A 19,581-nucleotide genomic window follows, 5' to 3' on the forward strand; every position below is an offset into this window, starting at 1 on the left:
CGGATGGGCTGCCACGAGCCTTTTAGTGGGTTCAATAAACTTTTGCTCCCCAGGAAGATCGGGTCGATTTTCCAATTGCTCCTTTTCCTGCTCCGTTAGGGACACCCCCCTCCCTCCCTCCCGTTTAAAAAGCCACTGGCACTGCAGGAGGATTTTACTGTGGATTTCAAGGAGACCGACAACAATCGCCCTCCCATGTCTTTTATCTGCACTGTCATCTGCCCACTAGCCTCTGGACACGCCGCTGGGGGGAGGGGGTGACTGGCTACCCTGGCCCCAGGGGGGAGATGCAGAAAGGGGAAGCCGGTTCCTGCAGCAGGACGTTCCCCCGCGTGCAGCCGGCTGTGCCCGGGCAGGCGGAGAACGCGCGGCTCTGCTTGGGTCCCATCACGTGGGCAGCAAACTTTTCTCCCGGCAGCGGTATGAGGAAGTTCAGAGGGACGCTGCTGCTGCAATCTCCAGCCTAGGCGGGTGAATCCTCCTCCCCCGGGCCCGCTATGTGAGTATGGCTCAGCCCCGCAGCAAGCGGCTCCTCTCCCCCCGGCACGCAGGGTGGCTGCGGGGCTTGGCTCCTGGCTTGGCCTGGTCCTCCACGGGACCCCGCCGCTGGCTGCGGGGCAGGGGCCCGATCCGGCCCCGCAGGCTGCTGCCCGCTCCCCAGGGAGGGAAGCGGTTTGAGGAACACCCCGATGGATTAAGTTCTCGGGTTGCCGTTCGGCTCCCACGGCTCGGGCGGGCGCCTCCCGGTTTGTTGGTTACTTTTTGCTGCGGCCGCTCGAGCTGCGCTCCCGGCGGGAAGCCGCACTTGGGGGGAAGCGGAGGTGCCAGTCGCCAGCTGGGGCGAGGCGTGGGAGGGGAGCGAGCTGCAGCCAAGCCCGGGCGGCCGGGGGCGGCCAAACGTAGAATCGTTTTCAGGGCGGACCTGGAGGCCGCTCCAGTGTTGCAACAGTGAGCGAGGCGAGAGTCGCCTGTGCGCGCGGGGCCGGCCGGGGGCGATGCTGAGCGCGGGGCGCGCCGGGCTGGTGCCCTTCTGCGGCGGCGGTGGCGGCGCTGCCGGAGCCTGGGGCGGACGTTAGGGGACTCGGGCGCTGCTGCTCGTTCCCGGCTGGGCTGCGCGGGAGCCCGTCCCGCGGGCTGCAGCCGGCGCCTCGCGTGGGAAACTCGCTGCCGCCCTCACTTCCCGTCCCGCGAGTCTGAGCCGGGCTCCGCGCGCTCACCCGGCTCGCGTGTGCCTGGCAGGTTGCGTCGCTGCGGTCGCCTGGTGAAGTGAAGCAGCAGGAGCCGCGGTCCCGATGGAGGAGCCGCCGGGGGCTAGCCAGAAGAGAAAGGCCTGGGCTAAGAGCAGAGACTCCTGGCAGGCATCGGAGGCGGAGGATCTCTCGGCAGAAGCAGCTGAGCTGGCCCGGCAGGAGGACCATCTCACCGTCGGAAAACTGCTCCTGGCTGCAGAAGGAGGTCTGTCCTGTCCGGTTGTCTCCACTAAGGCAGGGAAGCGGGGTAGGGTGACCAGATGTCCCGATTTTATAGGGACAGTCCTGATTTTTGGGTCTTTTTCTTATATAGGCTCCTATTACCCCCACCCCCTGTCCCGATTTTTCACACTTGCTGTCTGGTCACCCTAAAGGGGGGAAATCAGTGACTGGAATCGCCCCGTCCATTAGCCCTGCTTGATGAAAGCATTACTGGGTTGCACCATATGTGAGACATGCAGTCTGTGTTTAAAAGTATTTTTAATTCTCATATTTTTGGCCTGCCATTGAGTTTATTCTTATTTCTTTTGTTTGTTATTGTCTTTTTTTGTTGTTGCTCTTGTCAGCAGTCTTGTTTGTGTGGCAGTAGTGTAAGTGGTGTTTAAAAGGCACCATTCGTCTTTCTTCATGAGACGTCTGGAATGCACAGAGCATCAATTACAACTCTGTTTTTCTCCCTCCTTCCCTTTCTTTTCTCCCAAAGGTAATATTCCAAACGAAAAAATCGCCATATGGCTTAAAGATTGCAGGTAAGTACTTCTGCAAACCAGAAGTTCCAGTACTGCTCTAAATAGTTACATATGTCTAAGTAGCAGTGTCCACAATTCTTTATTAGCTAAAGGACCTGAACTTACAACCTCTACTTATGTGAATGTGAGTTGAAGGATTGGGCTCTCAAAGCAGTAGGAGGTGAGAAAAATTAGTTATTAGTTTTACTTTCACCTCTCTCTGTAGTGTGCTTTCTCTTATTAGGGAACGTTGAAGTTCTTCTTTGAGAATAAATGTACCATTAATAAGTTACTAGAGTAGTAATGCATGTATTAGTGTGGCTGTCTGGCAAACAGTTGATTCCCCCCCCCCCCCATCTTCTCTCTATCTGTCATGTAACCATGGTAAAGCATTACAGAGTCACTTTCTTCTAAGGAAAACAGTGTCATGCCTAAATCTACCCTCTCTCTCCCTGATTGACTGCAGGGCTCTTCTTAAAACCTTCCCTATCCTCATCTTGACTGGCTTCCTGTTACACTTCTAAGGAAACAATGCACAGCCCTTTCTCTCCTCCCCTTTATTACTAAACATTTAGCAACAGATTATTGAGTCATCAGCTTTACCATTCTCCCACATATAGTCACCGTCTGGCCCTGAGGATCCTTTTTCTCTGATTAGATGTATCTAATCTCAAATATATAGACTCCTGTCCATTAGGCTTGGACTTCCCTAAAGGATTATCTCTAGGACCCTATCAAATTCACACCATGAAAAAGGCGTCATGGACCGTGAAATCTGGTCTTTTGTGTACTTTTACCCTATACTATACAGATTTCATGGGTAAACTAGTGGGTATACTATACAGATTTCATGGGAAACTAGTGTTTCTCAAACTGGGGGTCCCAACCCAAACAAAGGTTGTGGGGCTGTCGCAAGGCTATTGTAGGGGGGTCATGGTATTGCCACCTTTACTTCTGCGGTGGCTTCAGGGCTGGGTGGCTGGAGAGTGGTGGATGCTGGCCAGCTGGCCAGCTCGAAAGCAACACCTGAGCCGACAACAACGCAAAAGTAATGGTAGCAATATCCTGCCATGACACCCTTATTTCTGCGCTACTGCTGGTAGTGGCGCTGTCTTCAGAGCTGGGCTCCCAGCCTGCAGCTGCAGAGCTTCCTGAAGCTGGGGGAGGTTCCTGGAAGTGTGTCTGACCTGGCCCTGGGAGCGGCCCCTGCAGGGGAAGAGGAAGTCCCATCCCTCACTAGCCCGGCGAGGACCAGCAGCTGGAACCTGGCATACAGTAGGAGTCCTTGGCCGTGGTGCCCCCAGCCTTGTCCTGCCCTGGTGCTCAGGGGTTAAACAGACCTTGAGCTGGCTGTGGGTGTAGGGGGGGCGATCACAGACTCCCGTAACCACATACCATGCCACCCTCATTTTTGCACTGCTACTGGTGGCGGTGCTGCCCTCAGAGCTGGGTGCCTGGCCAGCAGACGCTCATGTCCAGCTCCCCAGCTCTGAAGGCAATGCTGCCACCAGCAACAGCGCAGAAGTAAGGGTGGCAATATTGCGACTCCTCTACAATAGCCTTCTTACCCCCTCTCCCCATGACTTCCTTTTGGGTTGGGACATCCAGGGTTACAACACAGTGAAATTTACAGTTTTTAAAATTCTATGACCATGAAATTGACCCAACTCAACTATGTCCCTTCACTAAGACTGGAATGAATACCACTGTTGCTATTGTCACAAAACAGTTCAGTTGGATTTAGAAAAAGCTTTTTCTTCAGTCTCCACCATATAGTATTTTGGGGTTCAGCTGTAGCCAGTGACAATAGCTGATCTTGTCCAATATTTTTCTTCTTTCAATTTTATCAGGGATAGTTGTCCTTGTTTAAGGTTAGGTGAGCTTTGGGTGGCATCCCAATAGTTAAAGAAAGTTCAGGACCTCCTATATTTATCTTTCACTGTCATCCTTTAGACATAGCAGTTTATGGTGAAAATTTACTTTAAAGGTTGGCAGTGCTAGTCTGATTTGTTGACCCAGTGAGCAACTCAGCTGGGCTTACTCTAGAGACTGATGAATGTGTTACCGTATAGCTCAGCAGAGCTAATATAGTGTCTTTGTTGTAGAAGTCTCTGTACAGTCTAGGTCACCTGTTCCCTTGTGGGGGGAGAGGGCTGGTGACATACTCTATCCCAAAAACTTGGAATTCACGTCTGACAAATTGCGGTCCATTGTCAGTGACTATTTTTTTTCAGACTGCCAAAATGAGAGAAGATGCCTTAACTTTTCTATGACCTAATTACTTGTGGATTTTGTACGAAATAGAATTTCAGCAAATCTTGGTAAATAGTCAGTGGCTACCAAATCAGTATGTTCCTTTTCTTGACACAGGTCTAGTGCTAAACTAGAAGCTTTACTAGAATGTGGCTGGCTTTTGCAAAGCTCATGTGATTTGTTAATGTCAGTGGTTTTCTGAGATGGAAATATAGTCCATCCTGCATCCATTGAAGTCAATGGGAAAAACTCCCACTGAGTTCATTGGAGCAGGATCAGTCCAGTAGGCATTTAGGATCTGATTCTGTGATGTGCTGAGTGCCAACAACTACCAGTAATGTCTGTGGAAGCCGGGAATTCTCAGCACTTTGGATAAGTGCTCAGCTGCTCATAGGATTACACTCTCAAGACCAGGGCTTTGGAGTGGAGCTGCAGGTTTTTGCCTGGAGCTGGAGCGGAGCCGGAGCACAGCTCTTAGCCCTGCTCAAGACTGTAGGTAGTACACAGTTAAATTTGTGTGTAAAATGTATATTTTTGTCTATTATAGGTGGTGTGAGAGAATAATCTAATTTACTTTTTGACAAGGCATCTGCTACTCTCTCTCTGCGTATGTACATGCATAATCAAAGGGAACAGGCTGGGCTAGTTCTTCTAGCCCTCAATGATCCTTGGTGGTTTTCCTCTTTTTCTGTCCACATTGCTGGTTAAAGACAATATCAAAAATCTTGAACATATTTTACATTGTATTGTTAAAAATAACACCTACATTACAGGTACTATCTTCCTGGATTGTAACTGAATTTCTTGCAACAATCTAATGCACTTTTCACTATATTGTTGCATAATCTGGACTTCTCCAAATGTGTACAACAAAAATAGACTGATTTTATTTCTGTTTCTAGTCAATTACATGTCCTGGCTCTCAGGAGTTAGCAAAATGCCTTGTTGCTTGGCGTGTAAAAACACCAAAAATACTTTCCCCATAGGAATGAATGAATACATTTCTATTGTTTTTAGGTTTATATGACATTTTAGAAAATGTAAATGTAGGATCAAATTTGATTGGCCAGTCTTACTTTCAGTTTTGCAGTGGTATTAGTTCAAGCGAAGTGGCATCAACATTCTTGGTAATGAGCTCTGCTTGTAAGATTTATTTGTTTCAAAAGACTATCCACAATGTTGTAGTTGTAAGGAAAATGGACTTACTAGATGGCTATTTCTGTGGTATGCATTAGCAGTTTGGGACTGTAACCACTCCAGATTGAAATTTCTCATCTGTCGTACAGTAGTTCATGTGCAGAAGTCTCCACATAACTCCAGGCTCCACTATTTATATAAGTATATATATATTTTACCTCTGTTTAGCTATTGGGGTAGAAAAGCACTCATCTCAGTGTGGCAATATTCATAGAGGCCTAAGAAACATCCCACTTCTGCTCCATTTCATGGAATTATCACCCCTGTAGGAAAGTCTTCCTTCATTTCTCTCAATTTTGCCAGTGTTTTGAAATGATTAAAAGAGTTTAGTGCATTTACTAAGGCTGTTTAAGATAAACATAAAAAATCAGCTGTTTGCCCATCTTACATTGAAACAGAAAGGAGGAAATCCTCCATTTGAACTCAAGGATGGTTTTTATTTTTTGAATTTGAGTGTTTTGTTTGGCCAAAATGTTTTCTGTAATAACAACAACATAGTTTACCCTGTTGGAAAGTGTTTAGGAACTTTCTCATGTAGAATATTCAGGAAAGAGGAGGTTTTGAAATGTGACGAGAAGATATTTTTTTGTTTTGAGTTTTTGAGGCAGAATGGATACGCTATTTAATTGCACTCTGGCTGCCAAACTATGATTTTTAACAGCCAAAGTTTTAACTGCTTCTAGAACACAATGCAAGATCTTCATTAATTGTTAAAGTTTTCCTACAATAACCAATACCGGGTCAAACAAACCCAACAGAAATTTTCTACAACATGGGGAAGATGAAAAGCAGAATTCTCAGTGAAGTCCACTATGGGCACAACCATGTGTATCTAATCTATCTGATCAGTACATAGAGCCTACAGCGATGGGCACTATGGGTGGAAAAAGGGGGGTAAATGTTTGGGGAGGTGTTGAGTAGCAGATCCCAGAGAATCCAGCATGGCATGCCCCCCACTCTTCCTGACTGCACCTAGAATGTTTGGGAGATGTCTTGTCATCTCTCTGAGGGATCTAACTCACGTTGGTTCCTTGATTCCAGTGCAAGTCAAGACTTTTATGAAGCTCTGCATTCCAGATTGTCTTTGATTTTTAATTTGTCCTTGCCCTATGTTGCATCTGCTCCACACTCGTGCTACTTCACTTAGGGCTGTGAAAGCAGGCAGCTTCTTCTGAGTCTGCCGTAGCTGTATGGTATCCACCCCCAGTGTACAGTGTGCCTTTTCTTGAGTATGAGGATATATTGAAAGATCTCTAAAATCTCCTGTTTAGCAGCATAATGTACTTGAAAGCAAACCTGAACCAGCTGACTTATGAGCCATGCTGCTGAAAATATTCCCTTAAAAACATATCCCAGTTGCTTTCTGTTGTTCAAAGGGCTTCCATCGTTCTTATGCTCTTCTCTTTTTAAATGTACAATTTTTCAATGGAATAGACTATAAAGTGGTTGTGTATGTGTAGAGATTCAAGCAGGGATGCAGACAGATTGCTTGCCAAAGTTTCTTTTCTAGTAGCTGTTAACAGGCTGCCGAGGTGACAGGCTTAATTTTTGAGGGAGAATGCCAGTTTTGCTGCTTGCTTTTTACCATTCTCTGCCAGCCAGTGCATGCACACTACTGGCGTCAACTGAGGAAGTTGCTGCCAGCAACTTTGTCTAGCTAAAAAATAAGACATGCTGAAGTGGCCGTGTAGTGAGTCGGTGTGGCTCCCCTCCTGCCCAGAGGAGGGAGCACTGGAGCAGACACCTGAGTGGGCGGAGCCACCACCACCTGTCCCCGCCCCCCGGAAGTCAAGGGGCGGGACAGGAAGTATAAAGCCTGGCAGCCAGAGCTCAGTCAGGCGCCGGCCACCGCAGGGAGCAGACGTGCGGCCAAGAGCTCCCGACCAGGCTACCTCTGAGGCCCGGGGATATTCGCCTAGCTGGCCGGAGCTGCCCCGGGCTCACTACGAGGAAGAGCCGCCGGAGCCCGTCCGTTCCCGTCATTGGGGGGAGCCCTTGGAACCCCCCCACAGCGACCCCGAAGGTGAGCCTGCACCAGAACCCCTTCGGCCCTGCTGTTACCCGGAGGAACCGCCCGAGGACAACTGGCCGGACTTCCCGATGGAGCTGCCGGACCTGCCACCAAGCCCCGGCCGGGAGGAGCCTATGCTGGTGGACTGGACCCTGCCCGGTGCCGCGGACGAGGTAGGCCCTGAGGGGGAAATCGGAAGTAGCCCGGGGGAAGCCGACCCTGGTCAGGCTGTCGAGACATGCGAACCCATGTCAGTGTGTTTCGGTCAGGATACCCCACTGACCGGCAGCGGCAGTAACCGCTGTTAGGGCCCCGGGCTGGAACGCAGTGGAGTGGGTGGGCCTGCGTTCCCCCCTGCCACCCCCACACACGGGTGGCAGGCTTCCCCCTCACCCAACGCTCTGGTCTCGCCGCCAGGGCTTACCCCGAGTGAGTGTTGCTCAGCCCCTGTGCAAGGGGGCCTGAGATCCCTAACTGTGTAGCTGCTCCGCCCCTGCTTCCAAGGGCCTGAGCAGTGTCAGGGTGTGCCCCGCCCTGAGCCAGGGCCTGGGCCTCCTGAACTGCTTGTTAGCCAGCCCCCTGCACCAGAGGGCCTGGCCTCCTGAACTGCTTATTTAGCCAGCCCCCCTGCACCAGAGGGCCTGGCCTCCTGAACTGCTTATTTAGCCAGCCCCCCTGCACCAGAGGGCCTGGCCTCCTGAACTGCTTATTTAGCCAGCCCCCCTGCACCAGAGGGCCTGGCCTCCTGAACTGCTTATTTAGCCAGCCCCCCTGCACCAGAGGGCCTGGCCTCCTGAACTGCTTGTTAGCCAGCCCCCTGCACCAGAGGGCCTGGCCTCCTGAACTGCTTATTTAGCCAGCCCCCCTGCACCAGAGGGCCTGGCCTCCTGAACTGCTTATTTAGCCAGCCCCCCTGCACCAGAGGGCCTGGCCTCCTGAACTGTGTGTTCGCCCAGCCCCCCTGCACCAGAGGGCCTGGCCTCCAGAACTGTGTGTTCGCCCAGCCCCCCTGCACCAGAGGGCCTGGGCTCCTAAATTGAACTGCTGTTAGCCAGCCCCCCTGCACCAGAGGGCCTGGCCTCCAGAACTGTGTGTTTGCCCAGCCCCCCTGCACCAGAGGGCCTGGGCTTCTAAACTGAACGGCTTGTTAGCCAGCCCCCCTGCACCAGAGGGCCTGGACTCCAGAACTGTGGGTTCGCCCAGCCCCCTGCACTAGAGGGCCTGGGCTGCGGCACCGCTTGTGGACTACTCAGCCCCCGCCCCGAAGGGACTGAGAGCCGAGTTAATCGACTGTTTATTTCGTGGACAGGGAGTCGGTGTGGCTCCCCTCCTGCCCTGGAGGGTCGAGCCCCGGCAGGAACCTTTTACAGGCCGCCAAGGAAGGAGAGGGAGAATAGAAATGTAGCCATTAAAACCGGGATATAAACAATAGGCATGGTTGTTAATTCAGAACATAAGACTTGCTGTAACTTGAATAGATTTAATAAAAAACCTAGTCACTTGAAGCCCTATTTACTCCCATGAGAGACCTAAAATTCCAGGAGATTTGAGTTTCTAAAGGCTTGTTCTGTCACCTAGCTGAGTGAATATCACTCATACTGTCATTATTTTAATTGGCATGTCACTGTAACAAGTTATTTCTAAAGAGTCATTGTCAAAGCTTTGTGGCTTATTCCATATCAAAGGGCAACGTGTAGCAACGGTAAACTGTTCCAGAGGAACAATTTGCATTGTAAAATAAAGGGTGTGTTAGGAAACAAATACACGCTTTTCATTCCAGAATTTAGTTTTGGAACCAGAACAAATACTGTATCATGTCTTTGTTTATTTCAGAGTAACTTTGGGCAATTTTCTCTGCTTGTCTAATGAAAAACCTTCACATGCCCATATATGAAGTATTCATGATGTAAACACTTAAGTCATCTGATTTGCCTTTCTTTAATCATATTTTACTTTATTTTGTGTCTTGGGTTTGTACCAAGCTGCTTTACTGCATAGCAGGTTCTTGTTAACCATTGTTTGTCTACATTAGTGGAAGCTCTGTATTAATATTTGGTCTGTTTAAAGAGCTTATGCACTGAATTAGTTTACACAGGATGAGTAATACTAACTCCATTAGGGTCCAATCCTGCTGTCAGTGGGAGTTTTGCTGTTGACTTCAAAGACCGCAGGATTGGGCCCTTCAACAAGCCTCTTTCCATTCTTGAAATAGTGATTACATCTGTCCTAGAACAAAAGTTAAAGAATTTGATCCAGTATCCGAGCTAGCAAATGTCTTGACAGATATTTTAGGTCTCAGATTGTTCTTGTTTCTGATTAGACTTTGTATTATTATTATTATTTATTATTTATTACTATTACTTATTTTTTGTATTACAGTAGTGCCTGGCGGGCCTAGTCATGGACCAGGACCTCATTGTTTTGCGCCTAATACAAACACAGAACAAAAAGACAGTCACTGATCAAAAGAACTTATAATCTGCGGGGGGAAGGGGAAGGGATGTGTGCGTCTGCCTGTCTGTCTTTCATTCCCTTACTCACCTATCCTTAGGATTTCAGTGTAGGAAAAACAGGTGTCAACTTTTAAAGTGTAAATGAGTTTAAAATGAATTCACTCCTGCGTAGTGCCACCCCCACTGCTCCCTATTCATTCTTGTTGGTAGCGTGGGCACAATATAACACATAATATTTTCTTTGACAACCTACAGAATGCCTGTGGCCTTCTTAACTTTTGCCTTAATCCTGATTCCTGTGTTAGCGTTCATAGGTGTGAGTGCTGCCAGTTTTATCGACCTGTTTTTTTCACAAGTGTTTATTCAGGGGGTTGGGGATTGTTTAGTAAGTTATTGTCAGTCCCTATGTGCTTGTGCAGGCTTTCTGGGGGAGGAAGGCGGAAGGAGGCACAACTGCTGTTATCACAAGCTGGTTATAGCTCTTAAGGAAGGACATGAAGAAGCAACATTTTAAACTAGCGTTAACCTTTTCTGTGGTTTCAGAACGCCTCTGGGAGCCTCCCTGGATGAGCAAAGCAATCCTACATTGAAGGGTAAGAAAAAGCTCTGTGCTCTTGGATAGCTGCTTTTATTATGAACTTTTCTGCTTTCTTAGTTTATGATTTTAAAATCAATGTATGTTATCCAGATGCATATGTTATGGCTATCTTGATCTTGCTAAGATATTCGTATTCCTATGCAGTTGAGGGAGAAGTTTAGGGGAGGGGGAAAGGGTCAGAATTTTTTTTTTTCAAGAGTTGAAGTCTTTAAAAAGACTACTCCTGTGCTTCAGCTTATATACAAATGCAAAATCTCTGCAGAAGCAGTGTGTGTGTGTGCGTGCGTGTGTGTAGGAAAGGGGAAGCTAGTTAATGCACAGTCTTAGAACTAGGTCAGCTTTCGTGCTGTCTTTCTTTGCTTGCTCTAACTGAAATAGCCACACCTGAAAAAATTACTATCTGAGCAGGACAAAATTTGAAAGTTCAAAGTACAACAAGAATCTGCAGGTAGTTGCAGAGCATATAAAAAGAACTCTCAGTATATACCGGTGGAAGAAAGGGGATGACTGGACTAATTTATTAACCCTGAAGCTCTGTGGTAAGATGTCTGGAGTGTAACTTAACACCCAGTGCAGGGTACTTACATTAGGTATGATACTAGGGGGTAGGTAGTTATGATTAATTAGCTTACAAGTTGACATGGAGTTGTTCTTCATCTGGCCCCTCTAATAGCTTTAGAGCCCCCTCTCACTCTTTTATCTCTTCTTTTAAAATAAGCTTTTTTGTGATGTGAATAGTAACTTCAAAATACCATAGGCTTCGTCTGTACATTATCAGGGTGTAAATGATAAAGGATCTGTAAAGATGTTCTGAGTAAATCCTACAGCATTAACTCCAAGTGTTTAACTAAAAATATTGTATGAGCTTTTGGAAAGAAAACATTACAGCACTATATAGGCATTGAACTGCCAAATGTACATTTTCAGGCATGCTGGTGAGAAATGGAGGAAGTTTTGAAGATGACTTATCCCTGGGAGCGGAAGGTGGGTGTGGCAGGGTTATTTGACTATTAAAGCAAGTTTTTTTTATTTTTATTATTATTTAAGTAACATTCAAGAGTTTGAATTTATTTTGAAAAGTCAGTATTTCCAATCTGGTCGAAGCCTGATGGTAAAGCTGTCTGGAAAGCAAGAGGGAAGATGAGACATTTGCAAAAAACCCAAAACAAACCTACTTATTTATTTTCTTTCATCAAAACTTTATTTCTTTATTTTTGTCAACTTGTTGTGACCTGGCCTTCCTGCAGGGCAGAGCCAGCCTTGAAAGGGGCCTGCGTAATGAAGAGAGCAGGTGTCTGCTACTTCTTCATGTGCTTTGGTGCAAACAGCAATGAAACAGTCCAAAGTACTGGTGGAAGGAGTGCAAGCAATGAGAAAAATGACTGCGTTAATGCTTGTGCTCTCTTCGTATGGGCCAGATATGGAGGTCAGACACGTGGGCCAGTTCCATTGAAACCAGTGGGAGTGGCATGTGAGGGTTTTCTGACGGCCAAATTTGGCCTCAAGTGTTCAGCTAATAGCTGATAGTTAAGGAGGAAGGAAAGACAAGAGAGGGTGAAAGATGGGAGAAAGAATTAAATAAAAACTAGTAGATAAGTGTTTAAACCAACACCCACCAAACAAAATAAAGCAAAGGGGAAGGCGGTTTAGATTTTCTGTCTGTTATGACACTTTTCCCCCTTGTGTCTCCAGCTGTTGCTTTACTGTTTGTTCTGCTTCTCTCTGCTTGTTCCCACAAGTTCTTCTTTTCCCCTCTTTCTTTTGGGGGAGGAAGAGAGGTGGCCCCTCAGAGCAGGCTTTTTTTTTTTTTTTTTTTTTAACCTCTTGACCTCAAAAATGTGGCCTGCACAGCCTTTTGGTGATTTGAATGTTTTAAATTGCCAGAGAGATCCCCAGCTGAGTAGCTGATCTGCATTGAGGGTCCAGTACTGAGAGCTGCCAAACATGCTCAAGTTCCATACATGCAGAGGCTGATCAGCACTTCCCAGATTGGGTTCTGCTTGTCCAGCTACCCTGTGCATACATGCAGGATAAGGGGCATACAATAAGTTGACAACAATTTTTGCAATTCTAGAAAGTGTTTGAGAAATGTCAGATCTGATCTGGTATAAAAGCCCAACCCTGTTCTTATTGGAGTCAATCGGAGTCTTGCCATCAACACCACAGAAAGAGAGTTGGGCCTTGAGGGAGGAAATACTTCTTTTTTTTTTTTTAAGTCTTTTAAAAATAACGAGGAAAGCAATTTATTGACAGTTGACTTGATGTGATTAATTTAGTCCATATCACTTACTGACTTAGAGTAAGTGGGATTAAAAAGATTCCTCCTAATAGACTTTTCATTTGTTATACCGCCTGCCATACAAAGGACTTGTTAGAGAAGTGTTTTCCCTTTGTTTTAAATAACAATCCAAGCTCTGGTCATATGACTGAAAGGGAAAAGGACAAAGCTGTTAGAGCTGGCTGAAAAATTTCAAACGTCAAAATTTTCTGAAGGTGGCAGGCAGAAAAAACGGAAACATATTTTTCAAAAAACTTTTGATCAGCTCTAAAAGGATAGATATGGTTAATTGTGTGTGTATGATTTTCTTATAAACACATACCCTGAATACAATAGATTAAAATCTTAGTGTAACAAAAAGATAGAACCAACTAACACCTATTATTACAAATGTGTATACATACTGATTGTACACTTTTATGTGTAAAGAATGGACTCTGGGAGGTGGAGTGGCATCTACAAAATACGTTGTTGGAGTCATATGTTGTTGGCTACCATTTCTTATCAATTATAAGTGCTGTTTTGCCAAAGAGCTTTACTTACAATTCATTCCTTTATTTTCCTGCAGCTAATCATCTACATCAAAGTGATGCAAAAATGGAAACATGGTAAATATCTCTGTTTTGTTTTGTTTTAGGGAAATATTGAAATAAAATGATATGAACTATGAGGTAAAGGTAAACTAGGCAGTCCCAATACTAAAACCATTCCATGCAGAAGAGTTTACTCCTACAAAGAAGACATCACTAATAATATGGGGGAAAAAGACTTTAATACTCGCAAAAATGTATTCCATAAATATGTTCCTTTACTTCTATCACATTTAATCTGGAGTTTCAAGTAAAAGGGGGAAATCTCTGAACACAAAGCAACACTTCTGCAAGAGATAAGTGGCTTACTTCAGTTCCCTCACCCGCCACTCAAATGCCCGATCTATTTCTGGACAGTGTCAGGGGAAAACCGCTCCTTGTTTCAACCTTTGAGATGGAATCTTGGCTAGAAAAAACCTTTTTTGGGGAGTAAGGGGGGCAGGTGACTGTACTGGGAGAAAGCCTCTAGGGAATGGCCTCCTACTTACCCCCAAAGTGATGTTCTAAGTGCAGTCAGAGTCCAGCTACACAACAAGTAGACTCAGGCTACATCTACGCTACAGCCAGGATTGACGCTCTGAGATTGATCCACCGGCGGTCGATTTAGCGGGTCTAGTGAAGACCCGCCAGATCGACAGCAGATTGCTCTCCAGTCGACCCTGTACTCTACCCCTGATGAGAAGAGTAAGATAAATCAACGGGAAGGTTTCTCCTGTCGACATCCCAGGGTAACCCGACCTAAGGTACGTCGACTCCAGCTAGTTGCGTAGTGTAGGTCTACTTCCCGAGGTAGTGTAGACATAGCCTAAGACCTTTTGCTACTTCATCTCAGTTAGGCCCAGTAACATCCCTTATATAAATGGACCCAGCTGCTCTGTGTTCCCTTAGCTCCTTAGGTGACTATTCTGCCAGATTGCTTGCAAGTGAAACTCCCATTGTCTAATGGTTAAAAATCTACATTTCTAAAAAGGGTGGTGATGCTGATGCCGTGCAGGGAAAGTCATTTAGTCTGTACGACACTGGAAAATGCCGAGCCAGCACCAGTTGCTGGGGATGTAGGGAGGAGATAGTCTGGGACTGGGGAGGAGAAATCAGGGTGGGAGTCTTGATTGGAGCCAGTCCCATTCCATTTCCCCCAATTTGGAAGCACAACCAATTCCCAGGCTTGTCTGGGAGGCTTCCCCTGCTTCATGCAGCTCATGGGCCACAATCCATGCCTTGCACCAGGAAGCAGCAGGGGTTAGGCAGTTGGAATCAGCATCTGAGAGGTGAGTTAACACAAGCAGCAAGCCGAGGCCAGTTCCAGTGTGAAGAGGCGGTCCCGTGGGGGAGGTAAGGGAGTGGAGAACATAAGCCTACTGAAGTAAGGGATACTTTTGACACTTCTGGGTGGGCTTAAAGGAGGGTGAGAGCAGGAAGGGAGATGGGACTGTTTTGTGGGAGATTGCAGTGGTGTTTTATCAGTTTGTATCCCTGGCTTTAGGATTCTCAGGGTGTATATACCTTTTTTATTAAGGGGCTAAGGACTAATTATTTCAGTGTATTTATAAAATGAGACCTAGCTACTGTAAACCAGGTAATACTGAACAGGAAAAGAAATTCTCTGAGAGTGGAGATTTAGGTTTTCCTTAAAGACTGAGAATTGAATCACTGCAAGGAACCAGTTCATCATGTCAGTATTGTCCATTTGTATGACAGCAATGGTATGTTGGCTAAGGAGAGGAGACATCAGTTCCACCAGAAGGGGAGAAGTATGAATTCCACTGGTTCTGGGAGAAGCAGTGCGACGGTTTCAAGGTAAAAGAACTATACTTTGGAGGATATGGCACAGTTCAGAGGGATTTATCATTCTTTTTCTTCCAATAGTTACTTCTTCTATCCCTAAAATAGATGGACTTGGCTTGATTTATATGTATTATTGTGCTTAGTAGCAAAAGAGGGATTATTAATTTGGTTATTTGAAAGAACTTGACATTTCTTTCCAGTTGTGGCTCTCAGAAAATAAGGACAATTGGGCCAGAACCCTGGAAATGCCTGAACTTTAAAAGCATTTCAGATTTCAAGACCTTTGGGTTAAGGGTTGGGTTTATAAATAAATATATAAAACGTTTGGATCTGAACATTGACTGGGTTCATCTCTCTAATGGCTTGAACAGAAATGCCAGGTGTAAACGGCTCCAAAACTTGTGACTTGGGCCCATTGCACTAAGCTGCAGGAGACAAAATTTCAGTAGGGCTCAGATTGGGGGGCTGAAATAGCAACCAGACTGAAGGGATCATGTCCTGAAGAGAGCCATTGTGTAGAAAAATCTCTTGTTTTTCATTGTCTAGTGTTTCTGAATTACTGGATCTTTATGAGGAAGACCCTGAAGAAGTACTCTATAACCTTGGATTTGGAAGAGATGAACCAGATATTGCTTCTAAAATCCCATCAAGATTTTTTAATTCATCATCGTTTGCCAGAGGGATTGATATCAAAGTGTTTTTGAATGCCCAAATGCAGCGCATGGAAGTGGAAAATCCAAATTTTGCTTTAACAAGTAAGTATACTTTTAAAGTGAAGGTTAATTTAAGCTTTTAAAATTTTGTAAACAACCAGAAAAGGGAACCTGTAGACCGGTATTCTGTAAAGCTTTTATAGTCTCAGGGCCCAATTTTGGTTCTATTGAGACTCAATAGTAAAACTTCAGTTTAATTGTAACTATTCCAAGATGTGATGTGTACGTGTTTGGGCAGGTTTTTGGGGTGGGGAAGGAAGGTGCCCCATCATTATCCTTCACCTTCTGAGTTGTATGTTGGTCTTTTTGTGAGTCTCTTTCATTTCAATTTTAAAGCACTGAAACAAGCTACAACAAAAACATTCTAAGAGCCTTTTCTTGTCCTGTAGATACTTAAGGTGAGATTTTAAAAAGTGCTCTGTGTTGACCTAATTCTGTTCCCATTGAAGTCCGTGATAAAACTCCTATTGACTTCACTGGAAGCACAGTTAGGCCAAAGCTGAGCCTTCTGAGAACCCCGCTATTGGTGTGCAGCGCATCAAAATAGTATTGAAAGAGGGTGGGGAAAATAGAGTAATTGAGGCACTCTATTACAGCAGTACTTGGAGTGGGAAAAGCTGACTAAGTGTTGTCAGTACTCACAATTTTATTTTACCTGTGTTTCTGTACTTAATGTATTTATAAGGGCTCTCCCTACCTTTCTCTTTCTGCAGTTATAAAGTGCTCTTACAAACTTCCAATTGTTAAGGGTCAAGGGATCACTTGTGGTTTTCAGTACTAGGCAGCATTATAACCACTCTTGAGAGTCCTTGATAATTTCAGAAAGAGGCATGTCAGGGTTGCCCTTTTATAATATCATGAAGACAGCCTATATTTCTAGGTAACTCTTAATGTTCTTAAACTAGTATTTACATACCGTGTCATACAAAGAATCAATACCTCTTTATACCACAAGACTCTAAATTTTATGTGTAGAGGCCAAGCTTATACATAAATAAAATATTGTCTATACATTTTTTAAATTTTAACCTTAGAAATCAGCTTTGATATAAGTGTGTATTATAATACATTCCTAACATGTTGCTAATATACTCTTGAAATCATATATAAGGACAGGTGATCTCACTTTTACAAAAGTCTCAGAACATAGACCTGAATAAAAATGGATGATCATAAAGATGAGGGTTCATAACATCCAAAGTGAATTTTGATGTTAATTTTAGATAAGGGAGAGAGATGTTCTTTGGATAATGCAGATATTTGGGGTTCAGAAATCTGGCTTTACCTGTGCACTGTAAATTGTGGTTGTTTTCTTTACTCATTCCAGAGAGAAGAATTAGTTGCAAGTCCTAAGACATTCTTAGCTAGACTGTACAAATATTAGACACAATGCCATCAATTGTTCTCTTAAAAATTTAACTTGTGCTTTGTTCTTGTGCTTCAGGTCGTTTTCGTCAGATCGAAGTGCTTACTACTGTGGCCAATGCTTTTTCTTCCTTATATTCCCAAGTTTCTGGGACTCCTTTGCAGAAAATTGGCAGCATGAATTCAGTGTCTTCCAACAAAGAGACCTCCAACCCTGCTCCTTTAAATCGAAGCAATACTGCAAGTCGTTTAATGAAGACCCTATCAAAACTCAGTCTGTGTATACCCCAGCAGGCAGGCGAAAGTAGCAGCTGCACAACTCCCCCAGCTGCTGAAAAAGGGAAAATGTCACCTGACCAAGAGACTGAAGAAAAAGATGTAAAAAATGAATCAAAATTACCAAAACACTTAAAAAAGAAAGATTCTCCATCTTTGGCTACAGTAAAAGAGGAGATATCTAGTAATCAGTCCAATATTATAGACATACTTAATGACACAACTCTTACTGCTGGAATTAGTGACAAACAAGGAACTCAGGATGATAATGTGCCTCATACAGATGAACAAAAGAATGACTCTCCAAGTCACCAGAATAGATTGTCTGAAGAATCTGGTATTGTGGACTCCTCCAATCTCAGTAGCGATGCTAATATATCTACGAATAATGAGCTTGAAAATAGCACTGAGCTGCAAAATCCATCTACATCAACTCCAGATAAAGAACCTTGTGCTCCCATAGCATCTCCATCCATAACTGTTCTAAAGCTACTGCAGAAGGACTCCTTTGAGATGGAAGAGGTAGGTGGAAAGAAATGACCTTATTTTGCACCGAGTTGACATAACCTTTGTTGTTCCCTACACTGACACAGGAAACAATGAGACAAGACAGTCCTTAAACCAAACAAACCCAAAAGGCTGGTAAAATAGAAGGTTGTTTGACGTGCAGCTCCATGCCAGGAAAATATATTCTTTTAAACTGATTTTTGATTTTGCATGCAGGGTTTTTGTGGGTGTTTTTAGTTAAGCTTCTAGTTTTTCCTCTATCATTTTAATTACTGTTTTCCTTTTAAAAAGGCTAACTTCTTTAAAAAAATCTAATTTTCTCTCTATTTAGTAACCACTTACAATTGAGTAGTAGTATCAGTTTAAATCTGAACTGAAATAGATATTAAAAAAACGCCTAAAAATTGTTAGCGATTATAACCTTCAACAGAATACATAGGTTAGAAAAATGGTCTGAAACAGTAAGGCAAAAACCTCAGCTGGTATAAGCTGACATAGCTCCATTGATGTCAATGAAACTAGACTGACTTACAGCAGGCCTGGGTTTAGCCTAGTTCCTCCATTTATTTGCCTGCTGTGATTTGAGTTAGTGGTTCTGAGTTTGCTCTACAGCAACTGATGACGTCCTTGGCTCTACTAGTAGTGGAAGCAACATAGCTCCCTGCTGTGCTGAGTGTTAGTGATATCACTTGTTCTAGGAGAGTTAGGAACATTAGCTTACATCTTAACAGGTGATAAAACCTTTCACTTCCATGTTAGTGAAATGATCTTTTTTACATTTTGGAAAGTGAGAACTGCTCACAGTAATTAGAGGTTGCAGAATCCCATTAGGTCATCTAACTCAGTGGTTCTCAACCTTTTTTCATTTGCGGACACCTAACAATTTTGAATAGAGGTGCAGACTCTTTTGGAAATCTTAGACATAGTCTGTGGTCCCCCAGGGGGCTGCGCACCACAGGTTGAAAACCACTGTTCTATGGTAACAACAGTCTTTCGCGAACCCCTTAGTTGTCGTCTGAGGACCCCCAGAGGTCTGCAGACCATAGGTTGAGAGCCACTGATCTAACTCACTCTCCACCGTGCAGGAATTTCCCCTCCAATATAGTCTACAGTGGTTTGTCAGGTGACCCTTTAAATGCCCCAGAATGATGGGGCCTGCACCATTTTCTTCAGGAGACTATTCTAATGGATCTCACTGTTGGGAAGTGACTTTTTCTGATAATCAATTTAAATTGTCTTTATTTTTCATTTCTTTGAATTCAGGTAGCTTGCAGTCCCTGGCAAAGCTTACCACTTCTGCATTCCAAACAATTCCTTCCTGTCAGAAAGAACTAGATGGTTTATTCTCTGACTGGACTGTATACTTTTTGGATCAAGTCCTTTAACTCGTAACTTACAGGCCCCCAAAGTTTCCACTTACAAATTCCTCAAGAAAAATATTGCTTGATTACCAAATTTTCATTTAGTATGATCTAAAAATGATGCCGTATAATCAAGTATCCTGCCTCCAGCAGTGGGCTAGTCCCTTTATTACCCCCATAAAAACTCTAGCAAAATATTTCAGTGATGGTTGTCCT

General features: G+C 44.7%; 1 protein-coding gene across 2 annotated transcripts in view; it reads left to right on the forward strand.

Moving 5' to 3' along the window:
* The first annotated feature begins 444 nt into the window (after positions 1-444).
* ITPRID2 (ITPR interacting domain containing 2) overlaps positions 445-19,581 on the forward strand; it is a 58,650-nt gene continuing 39,513 nt past the window's right edge. For both annotated transcript variants that reach the window (XM_024204054.3, XM_024204056.3), the window contains exons 1-9: positions 445-499; positions 1,240-1,455; positions 1,954-1,999; positions 10,436-10,485; positions 11,418-11,474; positions 13,337-13,376; positions 15,057-15,155; positions 15,690-15,898; positions 17,301-18,019. In XM_024204054.3, coding sequence (XP_024059822.1) covers positions 1,293-1,455; positions 1,954-1,999; positions 10,436-10,485; positions 11,418-11,474; positions 13,337-13,376; positions 15,057-15,155; positions 15,690-15,898; positions 17,301-18,019 — 1,383 coding nt within the window. In that variant the 5' untranslated portion in view covers positions 445-499; positions 1,240-1,292. The remainder of the gene's footprint in view (positions 500-1,239; positions 1,456-1,953; positions 2,000-10,435; positions 10,486-11,417; positions 11,475-13,336; positions 13,377-15,056; positions 15,156-15,689; positions 15,899-17,300; positions 18,020-19,581) is intronic.

The sequence above is a fragment of the Terrapene carolina genome, unplaced genomic scaffold (assembly GCF_002925995.2).
Source record: "Terrapene carolina triunguis isolate 2854851 unplaced genomic scaffold, T_m_triunguis-2.0 Scaffold62, whole genome shotgun sequence".
NCBI lineage: Eukaryota > Metazoa > Chordata > Testudines > Emydidae > Terrapene > Terrapene triunguis.